This window comes from Arachis hypogaea, chromosome 10, assembly GCF_003086295.3.
Source record: "Arachis hypogaea cultivar Tifrunner chromosome 10, arahy.Tifrunner.gnm2.J5K5, whole genome shotgun sequence".
NCBI classification, from domain to species: Eukaryota; Viridiplantae; Streptophyta; class Magnoliopsida; order Fabales; family Fabaceae; genus Arachis; species Arachis hypogaea.
Window position 1 is genome coordinate 12828756 of NC_092045.1, and position 20642 is coordinate 12849397.

General features: G+C 32.1%; 1 protein-coding gene and 1 long non-coding RNA gene across 5 annotated transcripts; both read right to left on the bottom strand.

Moving 5' to 3' along the window:
* Positions 1-12364: 12364 nt before the first annotated feature.
* On the bottom strand, positions 12365-14725 carry LOC140175461 (uncharacterized). The gene is made up of 2 exons (XR_011866271.1): positions 14568-14725; positions 12365-13011 (listed from the first exon to the last, which is right to left on the bottom strand). It is a non-coding gene; the product is annotated as an uncharacterized lncRNA (long non-coding RNA).
* Positions 14726-15297: 572 nt separating this feature from the next.
* Positions 15298-20412, bottom strand: LOC112715191 (probable trehalose-phosphate phosphatase J). 4 transcript variants are annotated; one of them, XM_025766958.2, is made up of 11 exons: positions 20234-20412; positions 19817-20090; positions 19352-19492; positions 18926-19090; positions 18506-18568; positions 17834-17935; positions 17567-17644; positions 16977-17046; positions 16714-16784; positions 16408-16500; positions 15298-15743 (listed from the first exon to the last, which is right to left on the bottom strand). In XM_025766958.2, exons 2-11 carry the CDS (start codon positions 20072-20074, stop codon positions 15684-15686), a joined length of 1101 nt encoding a protein of 366 aa, XP_025622743.1. In that variant the 5' UTR covers positions 20075-20090; positions 20234-20412; the 3' UTR covers positions 15298-15683. The 4 variants fall into 4 exon arrangements, with proteins under 4 accessions (XP_025622743.1, XP_072060731.1, XP_029145433.1 ...); XM_072204630.1 differs by having other exon boundaries at positions 16977-17042; positions 17563-17644; XM_029289600.2 differs by lacking the exon at positions 16408-16500.
* Positions 20413-20642: the final 230 nt, after the last annotated feature.

Sequence of the window (20642 nt, forward strand, 5' to 3'; positions counted from 1 at the left end):
TTTGGTTTGGCACTATAATACGGTGACAGATACGGGTATGTTAACAGAATTTTAAATTTGACATTGATAACCATTAATTATTCCTTGAACTACTTTACCTCAATGGTTTGGCTTTCAAAAGTCAAGGAACGAACATGAAAGAGTACATACAAGAAATTATTCACACTTTGAAGCTTACCAATGCTAACATCCTTATTTAGTTTGAAGAAACCAACTGAAGCATCACCACATAACAAGGAAAATGAATTATGTGAGGCGGTGCAATTGTGAAGCGTTGGAGACTTGCAGACTTGCCTTGCTCGTTCGGGATCGTTGGCGGTGGTGTCGGCGGTGGGGAAGACCGGAGGATTCCTTTTTTCTCGGTTAAAATTTCAGGGAGAGGGAAAAGGGGTTGGAGATTGTTGAAAAATGAAATAGGATTTGGGTTAGGGTTGCATTTTAAATTTATGGGTATTATTGTAATTTCAAACATTTCAGTCTCTACTTTTATTTCAAACCATACAAGATACCAAGACATAACTCAGTCCTTACACTTTTACATTAAATACAATATTGAGACTTGTTTCAATCTCTGTCTCTCCCAATCTCTATCTCTCAATCTCAGTCTCTCTGTCTCTGTTTCTCTTCCAAATTCTACCTTAATAACAAAATTTAGTCCCAAAATTCACGCACAGACTATTGATTATTACACCAAGTAATTCTCCTATTTTCATTATCTTTTGTAATGATCCCCCATCTATTAATGTGTCCAAACTCTTTTTCAGTTGCATGTTGAAATTCCAGCATCGGAACATCCTTTAACAAATTCACCAATTTGTTTCTTTCAAAATTGAGGTTCCAACTTCTGTTATATTTGTTTTTTGTCCATTGTACCAAAATTTGGCTCTGTGTGATAATGACCAACTCTTCTATTATTGTTATTGCTTCTTCAAGTATAAATTAAAATACCGTTTCCACTCCTTCAACCTCTGCTGCCACACTATTACCTCCATTTAAAAGTTCACTCAAGAATACTAGAGGATAATAGCTTATATTTAAAAGATATACTCCTAGTGCCGTCATTTATTTTTCTTGGATATACTCTACACAAAACCACCATTGCATTTTTCTATCTCTTTTTTCATGAACAAGTCTTCTCTCCAATCTCCTCCCTGTAGCATCTGTCCTCCTATAACAGCATACATTATTAAGTTTATCCCATTCAGACGAATGATATAATATTTCTTCCAAATCTCTTTTCTCTTGACTTCTTTATTCTCAAATATTCTTTTATTTCTCACCTTTCATATAAACCATATAATAGCAAACCACAAATTATTCTATTTCTTTCTTGCAAGTCTAACCACCTTTTGATTACACCATACATCAAAGAAGGCCTTAAATTCATTCGGTCTAACCCAGTTTATCCCACCCTTTTGCATTGCTTTTGCCTACATTAAATTCACATAATTGCAATAAATAAAAAGATGATTTTTGTCCTCAACAACTTGACTATATAACACACAGCTAGTCTTATTATGATTTATAATGTTCAAATTTACTAACCTTTTTTTGTATTTAATCTTTCAAGGATTGTACTCCAAGCCATGATCTCTTTCCTTGGAGGTATCGTTACCCTCCACACATTGTCAAAGATGTGCTTTGATTCAGCGACTCCCAGATTTTTTTTCCACTGCCACATTAATGAAGGACTTGATTGAAAAGCTTCCATCTTCTAAAAATACCATATTGCACATCCTGGATATGTGAAAGTCTGAAACTAAGAAAATAGTTTTAACAAGTAATGTAATTTCTCACAATATTTACAATCTCACTCAAAAAGACATCTTCGTCATTATAAATTCCAGTGCCAAGTTAAATCATCCTAGAAACCACAATTTGCTATTACTTCGGCTTTCTTTGATGAGATTGCATAAAGTCTAGGAAACTTGTCTTTGAGGCACAGTTCTCCCACCCATGTATCCTCTCAAAATCTTGTTTTACATCCATCTCTACACATTTTCTAATCTCTTTCCATGCAATATCCTTCAACCAGTTACATACTTTGACGCCTTTAACTATGTCAATCCAAGGCCCATTTGATTTAGGTTTTCTATTTTCTATGATAGATTTTGCCATATTACTACCATTACACGATGTCACAACATGCTTCCAAAAGGGCTTATCCTCTCAAACCTCTGTACTCCTTAGGTTTTTGTATTTGGCTCCAACTGATTGTAGGCATCATATTTTTCCCTTCTCTTTCTCCCCGAAAGAAGCTTGATTAAAGGAAATCATTCTTTTTGCCACTGGTTTCGCCAATTTGAACATGCTTAGATAATATAATGGAAGATTATTTTTCACTGCTTTTATTATGACTAATCTTCCGCTTTGATAACAACCCCACCTTCCATTTTACAAGCTTTGTTTAAATTTTTTTTATTATCAGCTTTTATGTAGACGCTCTCTTTGGGTTCGCCTCCAACGGTATACTCAAATAAGTCATTGGGTGTCTACCAACTGCACATATCATTTTCTTTGTCAACATCTTTATGTTTGGTTCAGACACATTAGGGATCAACCTAACATTTTGTTAAGAGCTTCAGCTATAAAAATAAATAGGAATGACGATATTGAGTTACCTTGACAAATGCCAAGCTTCATATGAATCGACTCTGATGGACTTCCATTTATTAAAATTGACATCATAAATGTTTTTAGAATGCCTTGGATCCATCCTTTTAATATATGTTCCCAAAACCCATGCTATCCAGAACATGATCCACAAAGAAGCTTTTTGGAAATCCAGCTTCAGCATGATCCATGTCTTCGTTTTCTTCTTCAACCATGCCACCGTTTCGCATGCACTGAGTGCACCATCAAGTTATTTGCCTATCTTAAACAAAGGTTGTTTGGACCTCACCTACTAATTTCTCCATTATCCTCTTCATTCTATCCACCAACACCTTGAAATGACTTTGTACATGCTTTCAATCATGCTTATTGTTCTAAACTCCCTCATTTCTGTTGGAACATCCACCTTAGATGTCAATGTTACCCACGTCATGTTGAGATTTGATGATAGATATTCCGTTATGAAGAAGTTCATGACATCCTCATTAAAATCACTACCGATGATATCCCAAATTCTCTTGATGACTAGCAAATTAAATTCATCTGGGGCCGACGCCTTAGTTGAGCTACAACTCTGATCTATACTGCGTGCTTAATATCTTCTATTGTTGACAATTTTTTTTAGATTGGCTGCTTGCTCCTCTGCGATTCTATTTAGTAAGCCTTCTTTGATCTTTATATTCGGAAACTCATGTTGGTAGTATAATTTCTTGAAAAATTTACTGGCCTCCTATTTTATTCTTCTCAGATTTCTAACCGCTCATTCCCCCACTCTCAATTCAACAATGTGCTTACTTTTATTTATGATTGTTGTTACTACCGTGTGAAAATATTTTGTGCTCTTATCTACTTCTTTTGTGTACTTATCCCTCGACAGTTATTTCCACAACTCCCCTTTTCTCTTACACCACAATTCTACTGACCCATTACAGCTTTTCTTCTACTCAAATTTATATCCACCTTTACTTCTTCTTCCAAATTGTCATCCACTTTTACAATTTTTTTCTCAAATTTTTTCATCTAACCGTCTATATTCTCAAATATCTCTTTATTCCACTTCGAGATATTTTTATTAAAAATATTCATTTTGTCTTCAACTGGATGTTCCCTAATTTGCACCATTCTTCTTCGATCATGGGGACAAAATTTTGGTGAGAGAACCAAAAGTCCAAAGACCGGAAAGGTCTAGGACATTAATTTTCTTCTTCCATTATCAAGCAAAGCGGTAAATGATTTGATCTGGAGCATTTAATCACTTCTACTCTTGATTTTAGGAAGCATTGAATCCACACTAGGTCAACATAAATGCGATCTAGTCTACTAGCTTGTCTTCCTTTCTCCATGTGAATTTTCTCTCCTATAGAGGGAGATCAATAAGATTCATTTCTTGCATCTAGTTTCTGAAGTCAGACATGCCTGTCAAACTGTCCCTGCCACTGATTCTTTCTTCTACAGATAAAACTTTATTATAATCACTAAAGTGATAAAAGGGGTCTGCATTATATTTTTTAACTGCAAGATTTTGTTTCAGAGCTTCCTTATTTTTCTTACAGAGTGATTTCCATAAATTATCATGACAGCCAATTTCATGTTCTATTTTTTTATTTTAATATGCCCCTCACATAAATCTATCTACTACCTTTCCACCTTTCAATTACACAGAATTTCCCCTTATCCCAAACGTACAAAATACCTCCATTCGCATCAATAGATTCAACATATTCCCAAACAAAATTGTTCTGATCCCATATTTTATTTACTAAGTTAACCATCATATTTTTTATTTTTATTTTTACTATACCCACAAAACATAGTCTTTTACTTCTAATTATGTCTCTAATACACCCTAATTTTCTCCCACTTTCTAGATCTCTAAAGTTTTAGAACACTATTATGATTGAGTTTTTGATACACCAACCTGATTTAGGGATATCTTCATTTTGTCTCTTGATCTGGCTCTGACGTAGATCCCCTCTTGCTCATCACTTTCTTTTTTTGACACTTTCCTTAGATGCTTTATTATTTCTTCTTCATTATTGTAATATATCATTAATTGGGAGTCACTCTTCCATGTCTCATGCCCTTCGTCTTCAATGCTCTCGCCCTCACTATCCTTCGATGTCCTCATATCCTTTTGCATCTCTAATTTTTTCTTCGAAGTTCTCTTATCTTTCTTTCGGGTGATTGTTTTCATACCCTTTCATTGAAATTCCTCTTCTTTATTAATTTCACCACTTTCCTTTTTCTTGTTTTTCTCCCGCTTCTTTATTTATTCTTCTATTTCTTTTTTGGATCCTATGTGCTACAATATTCTCACCCCATTAGTGTAATTTTTTGTCTCATTAAAATGCTCTTCTACCTCTATGTTATTTAATGATGGGCTAGTAATGCCCAATTCTTTCCTTATGAGCTCTTCAAAATCTGGAGGCAACCTTGGGTTAAAGAATGATTCATTGTCTATTTCTTTTTTGTATTGATTGTCTTTGTTCTTTATTGAGCCTCTTTTTTGGTCCAACTGAGTCTCTTAGATCACTTCATCACTTATCTTATCATAAAAAATGCATTTAGTAAAATTTGAACTTTTCACAATATTAAAAAATTTCATCCTATGTAAGTCAAGGATTCCTTCTCGTATTTCATGCATGGGCTTCTCTCTGTGTAACCATAAATCTTGTTTATTTATTGTTCCACTTCCATAATGATTCTTCTTGATTTTTGCTTCATCTTCTTTTGCCAACTCCTTTGATTGATCTTTCGTATTCTCACCTCTAAATGGTATCTTCATGTCCTCCTCGCTTGTTTTTCCCTCCTCCGATCTATTGTCACCTCTTGCCTTCAAGTTTCTTTGACAAATACCTCAAATTTTGCATAATCGATTATCGATGTTATTCTATCGTTGATAACTGTAACCCAGTTGGTGGTAACCAAAGTCTTTACTGAGTCAAAACTATCCCCTCACATGGATTCTTCACCTCAATTTGTAGGACTGTTCCTTAAATGGTTGCTATCATTTAGACATTATTTTTGTTCCATGCATGAATAAGAAGGCCAAAAATCTCTGTCCATGCCTGTCTTGACCTGTTTGTTTTTTCAACAAACCATTTTCTTATCTCACTAAAGTGGTTCAATAGGAACAGTGATTGAAGACCTTCATGCATATGCTCCACTAAATCAAAGCCAAGGATCATTTTAAAAAAACCCATGTAGCTTACCTCAGTAAGAGTATGCCAGTCCTTGAAAAGATTTTGGGTGACTTCTTCTCTTCTCAACGGGTTTATAGACTCTCCCACAATGGCTCTTTCAAGTTTTTCTAGCAAGTTCTTGTCTACTGTACCTTTAATCTCTCCAAGAATCACTAGTTCCTCCTTTTTTTTTATCTATTTTGTGAACGATTTTATACCATTATCCTTTCCCATTAGTGCCTCCTTGAATATTTTTTCTGGTCTGTCTTGCTGAACCCTCCCTTATTCTTCTTGTGCTCTTCCCATTTGGTTTACATGGTTTTTACTATTCCATTCGTTACCTTCTTGGCTCTCCCTCTTGTACTTCGATTCAGATAATCTAAGTGGCACACCATTCACTTCATACCTGTTTAGATTTCTAATTGCTCTCACTGCATGGTTTCTGAAAGCATACCTCACAAATGCGAATTGTTCTGCTTTTTCTTGATAAATACACATCCACTACCTATTCTTCCATGCTAAATGTCTCCCATAGCCATTGTAGACTTGTATCTTTATTTAGATTATCACCAAAAACTATAAACGATTTTTGCTCTAGCCTCTTGAAGCTTTCGTTAGTCTTCCCATATCTCCCTGGCCTAGTATTATCTCCCTGTGATCTCTGGTGTGGTTCTGGTACATGTTGCAATCTAGGTTTTCTTCTTCTAACCTCTACCCTAGTGGTGTTTTCCCTCCTCACTGTCCCTTTTATTTTTTCTCTACTCTCATCTGTCCAAGGAGGTCTCTCCTTTCTCCTCTCTCTTTTTTTATGTTTATATTATCAAAACGGGATACGTTCAATTTAATTTTATGTCTACAAACGAAATATGTGTATACATTTTTTATTTATTGTGTTGCCAGTGTTCAATGGCAAGTCAAATGTGTAATGCTTTAGTACAATTTCGGTATTCTCCTATCCTTAATCCTAATTATATTCATTTCAATTGCAATCACTCGTTAGTAACACAGCAGCACACACCATGCACTCCAGTCTCCTATTTTATACTCACTCGAACACACTCTATATTCGCCACCGCCTAGCTGTCTCAAGTCCTCAGCCTCAACTCTTTTCCAACTTTTTACTTCACCTGCTCTGTCTCCTACATGATTGTCAACTGCATGGGTCCCTCCTCGTTAAATATTATTTTATTTCTATCAATTTTTTAAAGTTTTTATTAAAAATACAAGAATAAATTAAAAAATTCATTGAATTAAATTGAATTTCTCTATTTGTTATACGAATTAGTAGAATTTTTGTGATTTTCTAATAAAAACCAAACATACTATTTGTGACATGGTTTTATTGAACATATAAATAAATATTTTAGATTTTTGTTGAAAATTAAGTTTATCGTTCTTTGTTTCAATTTGCAATAATTTTTAAAAAATTATTGAAAAAAATCTTGCTCTAAACGATTTTGAATTTTGAATATCATTTTGAAGCATCTAGCTCTAGAATTTTAATATTTTTCATTATATTTGGAATATCTTTCATTTTATGTAACTATAACATAATATATTTACATTGTGGACTTTTAATTTTTTTACTTTTTATTGGTTAAAAAAAATAGCATTCTTGACCCACCATCTAGCGGGATGGAGAGTCATTTACAACCTATATAGTTAGGCAGAGCAAACCGAGCTGTTTCATTGTCTTAAACTTGGTGGAACAGGACGAATTGACCCATTTGTCATCCCTAGACATGAAGCATTTTGAATTAGATTTGTATTTTATAATAAAATAGGTCAACCAACAAAAGTTATATATTGTTCATAGAAAATTCTTTTTATAAATTCATATTCAAATTCAAATTTAAAGTTAAACTTTCAATAACTATCAATTTGAGAGAAACTAATAGAATAGATACTAATAATGGTAATAACTAATGCAATTTGAGAAGTTAAAAAATGATAAATTCTATTTCTTATAAATAGATTAGTTAATGTCCAAATCATTAATTCTACTTTAATAGAATAAGTTATTCTACGTGTATATATAAAGTCACTTATACGTATTGTAAGAGAAGTTGAGATACATCAATACAATGTAATACAATTTACAATTCTTCGAACTCTTCTCCCTTACAAACTCTATTATTAGGAGGGATGATGGTGGTATATATATGAGAAAAACATAATTTAGAAATAGTGAATCCACACTACTCTAACTTGGTACTTTTCTTTTCTTGTTGTCTATCTACGATTAACAACAAATTCAAAAACTTAATATAAATAACAATAAGTAATTGACAAAAAGAATCTTAAAGGATGTAAACGATAAATTAGCCCCCAAAAAATTTTAAAATTTGACAAAAGTACCCAAATCAAGTTTATCAAGGAATCAAACTCAAACACAAATTCATCAAGGAATCAATCATGCATGCAATGAGATCATATGACAAGAAAAAGTTCAACAAACAAGGTTTAGTTGTAGGATTTTAGTTTTTACTTATTAATGATAAATCAAATTTATCTCTTAAGTTAAAGTCATATTTTAATCAAAATAAAATAAATTTTAACCAATGATTTCGAAAATCCATGATTGAGGATGAGTATGTGTCATATTATAATTATCCTAATATGTTTATAACGGATTATGAAAAGTAGGACCCAATCCAATCATGCACAATAAGGCGCCATAAGTCGAAATTCAAAATTGCTGAAGTTTAAGTCTAGAGGATCGATCATGATAAATTAGAGGATCTGTTCTCATGTGCTGAAGTGCTATATTTCACGCAAATTTGAACTAGAGGATTGATCCCTAGCGTTGTGAACACAATACCCTACCAAGAGCATATATTTTTAAATCATTTGCTCTCTCCACTCATTCCCAACATTTATGAGTGCTTGGAAGCCTATAAATAGAAATCTCGATTGTTTTGTTTTAGTACATAACTTTCTTCCATATTATAAGGTTTCGTTGTGATCAAATTTCATAAGTTTTCAAATTGTTTTTCATAAACATTTGAGAGATAGTTTGAGATTACTCATAATACTTTATTTGTAACTATATGCTCTTTTGAGAGAGCTTATTATTTCTAAATTTCACTATCACATTTTGTAAATATGATTTTTGTAACTCTTCTTGTTTGTTGAGAGACTTATAGATTGTTTTTTCTAAGTGGTGAGACTTGCTAAACAATATAGTTGGTGGTGATACCTAAGATCATTAAGCACTCAAGGAAAAATGCATAAAGTTGGTATTACTTTCAATTTTTAGCGAAGGAGTCTCTAAGTGGAGTGGCTTAATCGAATTGGTGATTATATATTGTGAAGTATTCATGAAGTACTCTATCTTGTAGTAGTTTATCAAGCGCCCTATAAGTTTGGTGATATAGTAAAAATCTCCGCATCTTGGTAGGGAGGACGGGACGTATGTGAAGAAGTTATACCGAACTAGAATATATTATGCTTGCACATCTTTCTAACCCTTAAACTTTTTATATTTCTTGCTATTTTACATTTCTAAACTGGTATTGAAAGTTGGCTCCTTATAAATGCTTGGAAATTTGTTCAAGCCATTGAAAAAGTTCTAGTACGAAACTATTCACATTTAAGTACGTGGTTTAAATGCTTGAAGTTCGCTTATAAGCTCACGAAAAATAGAAGTACATTGTCTTTATTCCCAAGTTTACATTTTCATAATTTTAAGTTTTCATTTATATTCTACAAAATTTTTAACTTGTCATTAATACTGAATTCACCCCTCTCTTGAGTATCTTGTGCTTATTAACTAACAAGTAGTATCAGAACACAGTTGATTCTTACTGTTAGTTTGGGTAGAACACCAATGAAACTCTCGCTTGTGACTGTGTCACCGAAGCAAGACTCTTAGCTCATTGGTATGGTGAACCGATAGAGACAGTTGTCCGCTGATATGATAAGTGCACTTGTTAGGTGACATAGTGGGATTGCTATGGTCAGTAACAAGTGGCATCAGAGCTTAACCTCTCTGAAAATCTTAACGTAGTGGAATAGCTATGATCAATAACAAATGGCATCCGAGTTTAACCTCTTTGAAAATCTTAACCGTTCGAGAGTGTAGATCATGGTTGGGACAAGTATAAACTTCAATCACTTTAAGGGATATTTATCATACCATCCATCACTCCTAGTTGGATTAAGCTAGGCCTATTGATAAAATCACATGGCCATATGGATCAAGTCTCAAGACTTGAGAATATGGGACGTGGTTAAATGTGAAAATTATGTATCCACCAAACCAGTTTTTAGAAAAGAAGGTCTTTGTTTTTTAAAAACAATGATACTTCCTTCTTCATATTCCAAACTAGTTTTTAGAAAATATGGTCTTTGATTTGCTAATATTTTATCCAAATTATTATATTTTTAGAAAACTTTTGATAAATTATTATTCAAAGACTTAATTGTTTTATGAAATCTTTCATTTTCAGTTATTGTATCAATAAAATTAAATGCTGATAATTTTTCTTTCAGACTTACAATTTTGATTTTCAAAGCATCATTTTCAACTTTCATATTAACAAGAATGGTATTATCATCTGCATCTAATTTTTCTTGTAAAGTAGACATTTTACATTTTAATGCTTTATTTTTCTTTTTATACTTAGCATACTTAGATAAAAGCTTATTAAAATTATGAGTTAAATCATCAACAATATCATCTAACTCTTTAGTAGAATAATCAGAATAATATACATAAGTTCTTTTTTCTTAGGCATAAGACAAATGTGTGCTCTTTGTTCTTCTTCAACATTTTCAGATAAATCATTTTCTAATTCTTTCCAATAGGCAATCAATACTTTCTTATTTTCTTTTTTAATTTCTTCTCTTATTTTCAGCAAAGACCATTTGGCTTTGAAGTGTCCTATCTCTTTACAGTAGTGACAATTTAATTTATTGGTTTCCTTCTTGACCTCTTCAGATGATGAGAAACTTGCTTTTCTACTTTTGTTTCTTATCATCTTTTTCGGCCTTTTTGCGAAGAACATGATCTCATTCTCACTAGGTAAATCATCATCAAATTCAGCTTCGATTTTCGACTTTAGAGCAACACCTTTCTCTTTATTTTCAGTCTTCAAGTGAGTGGTCTCATATGCTAACAACTTCCCTCACAGCTCATCATAAGTTATTTTGTTAACGTCGCTACCTCTCTGAATAGTGGTAGCTTTTGTTTCTCGCTACTTGGTGAGACTTCTCAGTATTTTTCTGACCAACTCTTTTTTATTAAAGTATTTTTCTGTTGACCATTGAGATTATTGATTATAATTAAGAATCTCTCGAACATCTCGCCTATGGACTCTTCCTCCTTCATGAAGAATAATTCATACTCTTTCATCATGTCAGTTTTGGTTTCTATAATTTGATTGGTTTCTTCATGAGTCACTTGAAGATTCTTCCATAGTTCCTTTACATTTTTACACCTGGAGAATTTTCTATACTTATAGCATAGTGCAACATGCTAACTGCCTTAGCATTTGACTCTACTTTTTCTTTTCTTCTTCTATCAATTCTTCGTCTTTTTTGGGGATGACTTGACTTTCGAGTGTTAGATTTTTTAGAATATCAAGTCCATTCATAATGATCTTTTAGATATTGTAATCTGTTGCTTGAATGAAGATCCCTATTCCCTCATTCCATTAGGAATAGTTGGTTCCATTAAAATAGAGTGGAGGGTGATAGGTGGTGGACGAAATTGTGATTTATGCTTGAATTGTTGTTCAAAATTAATTCTCCAGTAATGGCTCCAAAAAACTTGGTGCTCAATACCATGGTCTAAATATAACCTCACAACTTCGCTCAACTAACCAGCAAGTGTACTGGGTCGTCCAAGTAATACCTTACGTGAGTAAGGGTCGATCCCACAGAGATTGTTGGTATGAAGCAAGCTATGGTCATCTTGTAAATCTCAGTCAGGCGGATAATAATTGATTATTGGGTTTTCAAAAATATAAAGAGATAATTAATTTATTAATAAAGAATAGAAATACTTATGTAATTTCATTGGTAGGAATTTCAGATAAGTGTATGAAGATGTTGTATTCCTTTTGAATCTCTGCTTTCCTACTACATCTATCCAATCCTTCTTACTCCTTTCCATGGCAAGCTGTATGTAGGGCATCACCGTTGTCAATGGCTACATCCCATCCTCTCAGTGAAAAAGGTCCAAATGCTCTGTCACGGCACGGCTAATCATCTGTTGGTTCTCGATCATGTTGGAATAGAATCCCTTGATTCTTTTGCGTTTGTCATCATGCCCAGCAATCGCGAGTTTGAAGCTCGTCACAGTCATTCAATCCCAGAATCCTACTCGAAATACCACAGACAAGGTTTAGACTTTCCGGATTCTCATAAATGCCGCCATTAACTCTAGCTTATACCACGAAGATTCTGATTAAGGAATCCAAGAGATACGCACTCTAGCTTTCGCTTGTAGAACGGAAGTGGTTGTCAGGCACGCGTTCATTCGGATAGATGATGATGAGTGTCACGGATCATCACATCCATCAGGTTGAAGTACAAATGGTATCTTAGAATAGGAATAAATCGAATTGAATAGAAAATAATAGTAATTGCATTAAAACTTGAGGTACAGCAGAGCTCCACACCCTTAATCTATGGTGTGTAGAAACTCCACCGTTGAAAATACATAAGTGATAGAGGTTCAGGCATGGCCGAGAGGCCAGCCCCCAAGGTCTAAGGACTAGGCGTCCCGAGATAGCTAATACACTAGTAAAAAGTCCTATTTATAATAAACTAGCTGCTGGGGTTTACAGAAGTAAGTAATTGATGCATAAATCCACTTCAGGGGCCCACTTGGTGTATGTTTGGGCTGAGCTTGAATGTTACACGAGCTGAGGCTTATCTTGGAGTTGAACGCCAAGTTGTAACGTGTTTTGGGCATTCAACTCTGGTTCGTGACGTGTTTCTGGCGTTTGGCTCCAGAATGCAGCATGGAACTGGCGTTGAGCGCCAGTTTACGTCGTCTAATCTCGAACAAAGTATGAACTATTATATATTGCTGGAAAGCTCTGGATGTCTACTTTCCAATGCCGTTGAGAGAGCGCCATTTGGAGTTCTGTAGCTCCAGAAAATTCACTTCGAGTGCAGGGAGGTCAGATTCCAACAGCATCAGCAGTCCTTTGTCAGCCTTTTATCAGAGTTTTGCTTAGGTTCCTTAATTTTAGCCAGAAAATACCTGAAATCACAGAAAAACACACAAACTCATAGTAAAGTCCAGAAATGTGAATTTATCATAAAAACTAATGAAAACATCCCTAAAAGTAACTAGATCATACTAAAAACTACCTAAAAACAATGCCAAAAAGCGTATAAATTATCCGCTCATCAATAGGATTGTCCTTCGGTTAGGTTGAAAGAGACTAGATTGATCACCATGGATCTCTTCTCCAAGCTGTTAAACTTGACTCTAGAGCCTAAGATATGATGCCAAATTGTAGGTTTTATGAGCTTTGAGAAAGGGGGTTTGAATCTAGACACTTTTTCAAATATGAAACGTGTTACTGAGCAAGTAGGAGATTTTTTTTATCTTTTGCAACTATAGAAAGTGACAATGAGGTCTACGTTCAGTCTCTACCACAATTATGGTTGAATTTCACTATATCAATAGCCAAGATTATAAATACCAATTCCAAGACCAAGACAACGATAAACGAACCAAACTGGTTCTATAACAAGACAAATGAAACTACAATTTCGAGCTTTACAAACATACACTAAAACAAACAAAGCTAGAATTCTAACATTCACAAACAAACACCAAGATAAAAGAAGCTACAAATCCAAGATTCACAAATATCAAGACAAAATGCCAAGACTAAATCAAAACAAAATACAAAAATCAAAACTATTCGGCTTTTCTTCCTAATTCATGCCTTTTCACTCATAAGCTTTTTCTTAAAATAATATCTCACTGAAATATAGGCCTTTTTCTTATAACCAGGAAGACTTCAAAACTAAAAATAAATCATAAAATCAAAACACAATGAAGAAAACTAGTGATCTTTAAAGTGCAGGCTATATTCCTAAATCAAAACACAATTATTCTTGCTAGCTGTTGTTGTCCAAATCAATTGTCATAGTTGTCATGATTATTTCCAATTTTAACAGTGTCTTTAATATCTTTCAAATCCACATCAAATTTTGATCTTGATAGTTTATTCTTTCTATCAATAACCGAATTAGCATCAATGCCAATATCAAATTGTGAAATACTTAAATACACAAGTAATCATAAAAATTAATTGGGCTAAACTCTAACCAAATATTTGTCAGTACAATAGAAGATAAAATATTTCTGAACTCAACACCCGAATATACTGAACCTTAACCTCCATATCCTCTGCATTTTACCCATGTGGTGATACACAAACGTTATAAGACCATTCATATACTAATAACAATAAATGCGAAAAAGACTCCATCAAGCAAGCCCTAGGTACTGCAAAACAGAGCAACAAAATGTTTCACACAAATGAAAGGAACAAACAAAAATTTCTCAAGAACAATGAATCAGAAGACGTCCAATGATCGTTGTAAGAACTTTTTTTAGAAAAGCAAAGCAATCAAGCAAGCTCTAAGTACTACAAACAGAGCAACCAACTTTTTTATACACTAATAAAAGGTACAAACAAAAATTCCTCAACAACAATGAAGATAAAGATATACAACTTCTCATTGTAAGAATCAGTTTCAGAAAAGCAAAGCAATCGAACAAGCTCTAGGTAAACTTACTTTTGCGATTAAGCCTAAATGATGGTTACTGGAGTGACGACAAACAATGTTTCAAGCAGCTTCTTCAACAGTGCATGTATGCGACCTTGGCTATAGCGTCAATGGCGGGAGGATGAATATCTCGAACAATGGATATCTCACTCCGTCTGTGTGTGACCTTTGAGTGCTTTTAACAAAATGTTTACTTAATAAGAATAGAGTGATTGTAAGTAATTAAGAAATTTTAGTTATTATCTAATTGAGGTTTTCTTCATATTGAATTGGAGATTAAATTGAAAATTTTTTTATTTTTTTCTATGTCACTTAACTAAAATAATTATTAAATCCAAGTCATAGTAGGGTTAAAAGAATTTGTCATTTTAACACTTTCGATTGTCAGATAAGCATTTTTCGTTTAGTGTGATGTCATACTTTTAAGTTTGGGTACTACGGTCAAATTTTAACATTTTTAAGAGCTCTTTTGTTGTTCGCAACTTTTAGAATTTTTTTAATCAGCGTTAAGGCCTTTTAAATACTATTTTAGTATGTAGTTTATTCAATAATAATAGTATCCATGAGTCATAACCAAATAAATGATAAATTTTTAAGAATTTATAATTAATGAAACGAAAATGTAACAAAAAATAATTAACAAAAAATAAATAAAATTTATCTTATTTAATATTTATTAATTGTTTTTTTTTTGTCTGCCTTAACATTATGATTAATGAAAAGTGGGTTAACAAAGAAATAAGTGAGAGAGAGTACAACTTTAATTACTCTTAATGGTCCAAATTAAACTCGCATCGGAGTGATAGATACACAAGCTTAATTAGCGTTGACTTGTACTACTCACTGCTTAACTTATCTAATTACAACAACAAGACATGCTTTTCAATTCTCAAACAAAGACGAAAGACACTTTTGTCTTTGTATATAATTATATATAGACATTTGCATTTTCTTAATAATAACACAAACTGTCTACATTGGTTACTAGTTTACCACTAGCTACTACATATACGTCGTATCCAAACTGCACTTCTTCTTCTTCTTATTATTATTATTATGGCAGGTTGGGAATGTACTGCATACGTATATGTAATTTCATGTACATTATTATTACATATATGCCCACTAACGTGCTCGCATGGATACCTGTTTCCATTCCACCAAGCGTTGAAGAAATTCCATCACCTGGATAAAAATCCAATAAATATATTAGTAATGATAATTAAATAAATAATAAAAATATTATATATTTTGGGCATATATTTCTGGGTATCTGGATATAGTTCTGGGCATATACTATGTAAAAAAATAAAAAGAAAATAAAGACAAAAATAAAATTATATGTATTCGAGATAGATAAATATTTTATCTCCATGTTCTGTCTTCATTGTTCTCATGTTTTGATATGGAAAAACTGAAGAAATGTTACTTTATTTTAGGACAGAAAATGTTTGTTTCTCCATTTATATAGCCCTAATGAAACATGCACGTCGTGTGTGTCTTCATTTTCTTTATTTTTAACCAAACACTGTACTCAAGTGCTCATGGTGTAAATGTTTGTTAATTTGATTAATTTGATATAATGACAAATTAATGTGCATAAACGTAGTTATGCGTCTAGGTACATTAGTGTCGGAATATTATGCATGCACTTATTGCACACTTATTACATATAATATTACACATTTATTTTAGTAATAATTAATAAATACATATAAAAAAAATAAAAAAAATTATGACTAGTTTAGCTCTCCAACATTTTGGTATTTTTTTTAATGCACCAAATTTACACAAGACGAAGGCATATTTTAATTTGACACATATAGAATAACATCATTATTCTACTTGCCTCGTTAGGTTCTTGAAGAGAGTAAGAAGCACTTGTATCCTTTGGAAATTTTGAGACAAGAACCCCTAAACCTTGGCCTCTATCTCTTAATTTCTGCATGCATATGATGATATTTAAATATATTAAATATTAAATATTAATTATTATAACAATTAATAAATATTAAATAAAATAAATTTTGGTTTTTTTTATTAATTCTTTTTTGTTATTAAATATTTTCGCACTTTAATTTCTATATAACAAATTGTCCCAATCATTAAATAACTAATGTATATGTATGTATGAAAAAGCTTTAATATAGGATACCTTGAAAGCATCTTCATCGGTTCGATCATCACCAATATAAATTGGAAATACATCATTACAGTTGGCGAATCCTGTTGAAAATTATTAATTTATTAGATGCTGTTGTTCAAGTTGGAAGCATGATTATTATTAATACTATAAATAAAAACTAATAATTAGTCTCATGTTTCATTAATCATATCTTTATATATTATTTAGCACATGTTTAATTGTGACAATAAGAAGGATAAGCAAATATTTAAAGTATATTACTAGAAACTCACCGAGAGACTCTAGTAAAAATTCCAAGGCTTTGCCTTTGTCCCATTTAATAGTGGGGCGGATCTCAACTACCTGTGTTAATTAAAAAAAAAAATTACATGAAACTAAATAAGATATCAACCGTGCTACAAAATCAACACAATTTATTTATTTTTTTCAGCACTTAACCATTATATTAGCATATTTATATAAGTTGATGTTAAAAAAAACACTTAAATAGAATTTGTGTGCTGACTAAAATTATTAACTAATATTTTTTTTGATCATGTAATTATTAACTAATATAAATAAAAATTAATGACCCATAAATTTTTTCTTGTAAAATATCCCACATTTTATGTTGAGTCTACTGTAATCATTGTAATCATTATCTATTTTTATTAAATAATATTAAAACAAAATATACTTAAACTCTCAAATAGATAAACTGACTAGTTATAAAACATTTAAAAGAAAATAATTTGAGATAAAACAAGACCCAGCTTCCATTTAGAACATACACATGAGTATATAAGGATATATAAAAAAGTTAAATACCCAAGAAAATGGAAATAATATAATAAGAATAAGAAATAGAAGCATGACTACTCACCTTCCTTCCTTGTGTAAGACGAAGCTTAGGGTACTCTTTTAACACTGATTGAACTTGATGCAAAAGTTCAGTCCATTTCTATTAAAAATTATATAATTATTTGAGTTAGGCTTTTTTTATCATGAACATAACAATAATAATAGTATTATCACAATTTACATAATAATCATAAACAAATTATTATTATTATTATTATTATTATTATTATTATTATTATTATTATTATTAACTTTTAATTTGCAGGAGCACTACTTAGCTTGTATGTACCTTTTCATCAACACAACGAAAATGAACTGAGACGCAAAACTTGTTGTTCTCCACCTTAGCTCCAGGAGTTGATTTTGTCTTGTCCAACAATTGCTGGTACACCTAATTGAAAAGTTCATATTGTATCCAACAAATATGTAAATAATTATTTCCCCCAACTTTCTAAAATAATGAAAACCATTCCCTTAGAAAGGCCAAAAAAAATAAAAAATAAATAAAGTTACATGGACAACTCATAAAGTCATCCATATAAAACAACTCATATAAAGTAGGAGAGATTTTACTGAATTATGAAATTATGATAGAAAATAAAGCTTAAATTAAAAAAAGAAAAGACATATGAATGGTGAGTTTTATTTTATTTTTATATTTGTCTTATACTAAATTTTTATTTTATTTCTTTATCAAAAGAATTGACTACTTCTAATTTTTTTAGTTATAGAAATTTTAATATATTATAACATAATATTTTCTTTTTTAATTTAAATTGATAAAGAAATACTTTTATAACTTTTAAAGAATCTATTTAGTAACTAAGACAATAATAGAGACCATCGGTAGCTAACTTTTTTTGTTATTTGAAGACAAAAAAACTTCCAGTTCTTCTATAAAGCATGAAAATGACACAATTTTCGGTTTCTAATATCTTTAAGAACATATTCCAAACACTACCTCATCTATCATGGGAAGAAATTCACTTGCTGGTTGAAAAAGAACTCCTTCTGCGTTACTATCCTGCACAGCATGCCATAATACCCAATGTCAAAGAAAAAAAGTGAATTATTTTAATAAATTTAATTTTGATACGTATAAAATATTTTACACAGTCGTACAATCACATCCATTTTTTTTTATAACAATTTACATATATAATATTAGTAGTTATTTTTTATAATATAATATTTCACATATAATCAATAAAAATAGTAGTTATTTTTTATAATATAATATTATGTGATTAAATACGCGTATAAAATTGCTTTATAACGACGGTATATTAAAATTAACTTGTATTTTAATTCAATTTTAACTTATGTACTATACTACTATACAATAAATAAGATGGACGTAAATTACAAATAACTCGCTTACTCTGTTGTACTTGGAAGTTCTTGTTGGTCCTTTAATATCCATTCCGTGGCTCCCAGCATAGTATAGCTCTGCCAATCGAACAAAATTGTAGACCTTGTCTTTGCATCTTCCCGTGACTATGGCAGTTGGAAAATACCTTGCGAGTTTTCTAACCGTTTTCCTCATCTAAAGAAACAACCATATAAGAACAAATATGGTCTTCTTCAAAAATAGAAATTAAACATGATCTATGATAACAAAAAGAAAGAGAAAACGGCCAGCAGAATTTATTGTTTTTGGCCAGTACTTTTAACCATTAGCATAATTTCTTTAGTCTAACCATTTAATAACATACTATTAGTCTATATTTTTAAACCTTGTTAACTAACTTTTGGTCTGCTGAACCTCTAGTAATTCTCGATAATGAAATTAAGAAGAGACACTGACCGAATTCGACATGAAAGCACGGTCAGGGTCCTCGACTATAGGAGACAACGTTCCGTCGTAGTCAAGGAACATCACAATTTGCTTCCCCTTGGATCCTTTCATAATTTCGTCAAACATGTCCAATGCCGATGGATAGCGAAGCTGTTTTTGTTATCATCACCAATCAGGTTTCATATATATGTTACTACTAATACAAGCTAGTAATTAAGGAAGTAATAAAAATGGTGAAAATTTTAGGTGCGGTTAACTTTACGTAAAGTTGATAGCTGAGAGACGTTAAATGATTTAACTGATTTAACTAGAATTTCATCTAATAGTTCTCAGTTATCAACTTCTCCTTCACGTGAAGTTAACTGTACCTGAATTTCCACCAATAAAAAAAACCACCAAAGAAGAAAATAAGGTGCGTGTTTCGAATTTTGATGATTAAAGAGTTTTGTTAAGGTGGGTTAGTTGGGTTCTCACAATCCAAGAACTATGTTCTTCAGTCAAAGAAGGAGTGGACATGAGATGAGTTGGGGAAGAGGCTCTCATGGATTCAACCAAAGCGTTGATTCTGTTATCTCCATTGATCTCAAGGTTCTTGAGAACCCTCCTTGGCCTCCTTGAAATGGAAATGTACCCTCCACCCACCGGTGGCTTTTGCGCCGCACTCGCCGCCGGAAAAACCGACAAGTCACCGCTGGATTTGGTGTTGCACACCACCACATTCTGCTGTGTCATCTTCGATAGAATCTCACTGAAAAAAAGGTAAACAAAACAAATTCATTGGTACATTTATATTATATTTAGGTAATGATGGCTCAAAATTTAATCAGTTCTATGGTATGAATATATAATATAAACGTTTATTTTAACTAATCAAAACTGACTCATAACAACCTTTCAAAAAAATAGCACTAAGTAACTAATTCTTGTAACTGATTATTATCCTTTTCACTTAGGCTTGGAGGAAGTTGAAATACGTAACTTCTTGAATAAAAAGAAATTGAAGTGCAAAAATGAAGGGCGAGGGAGAAGGTTAGAAGAATGCAGGGGTGTTTGTGAGGGGAGAAGACAGAGCCCCCAACCTTTGATTTATAGTGGCAAACTCAAACGTCTGGGGACCACGCCCCAGCAGCAAGGAATTTATTGATTATAACTTTTTTTTTTAAAGAGGTAAAATTATAACAAACTTTTTGAAGGAGTGCGCCATATGCGTGATATTTTTTTTTTCTATCGTAAAAAAATAATATTTAAAATAATATTATATCACCAGTAAATATTATTATTTTTTGTTAATATTTGATTA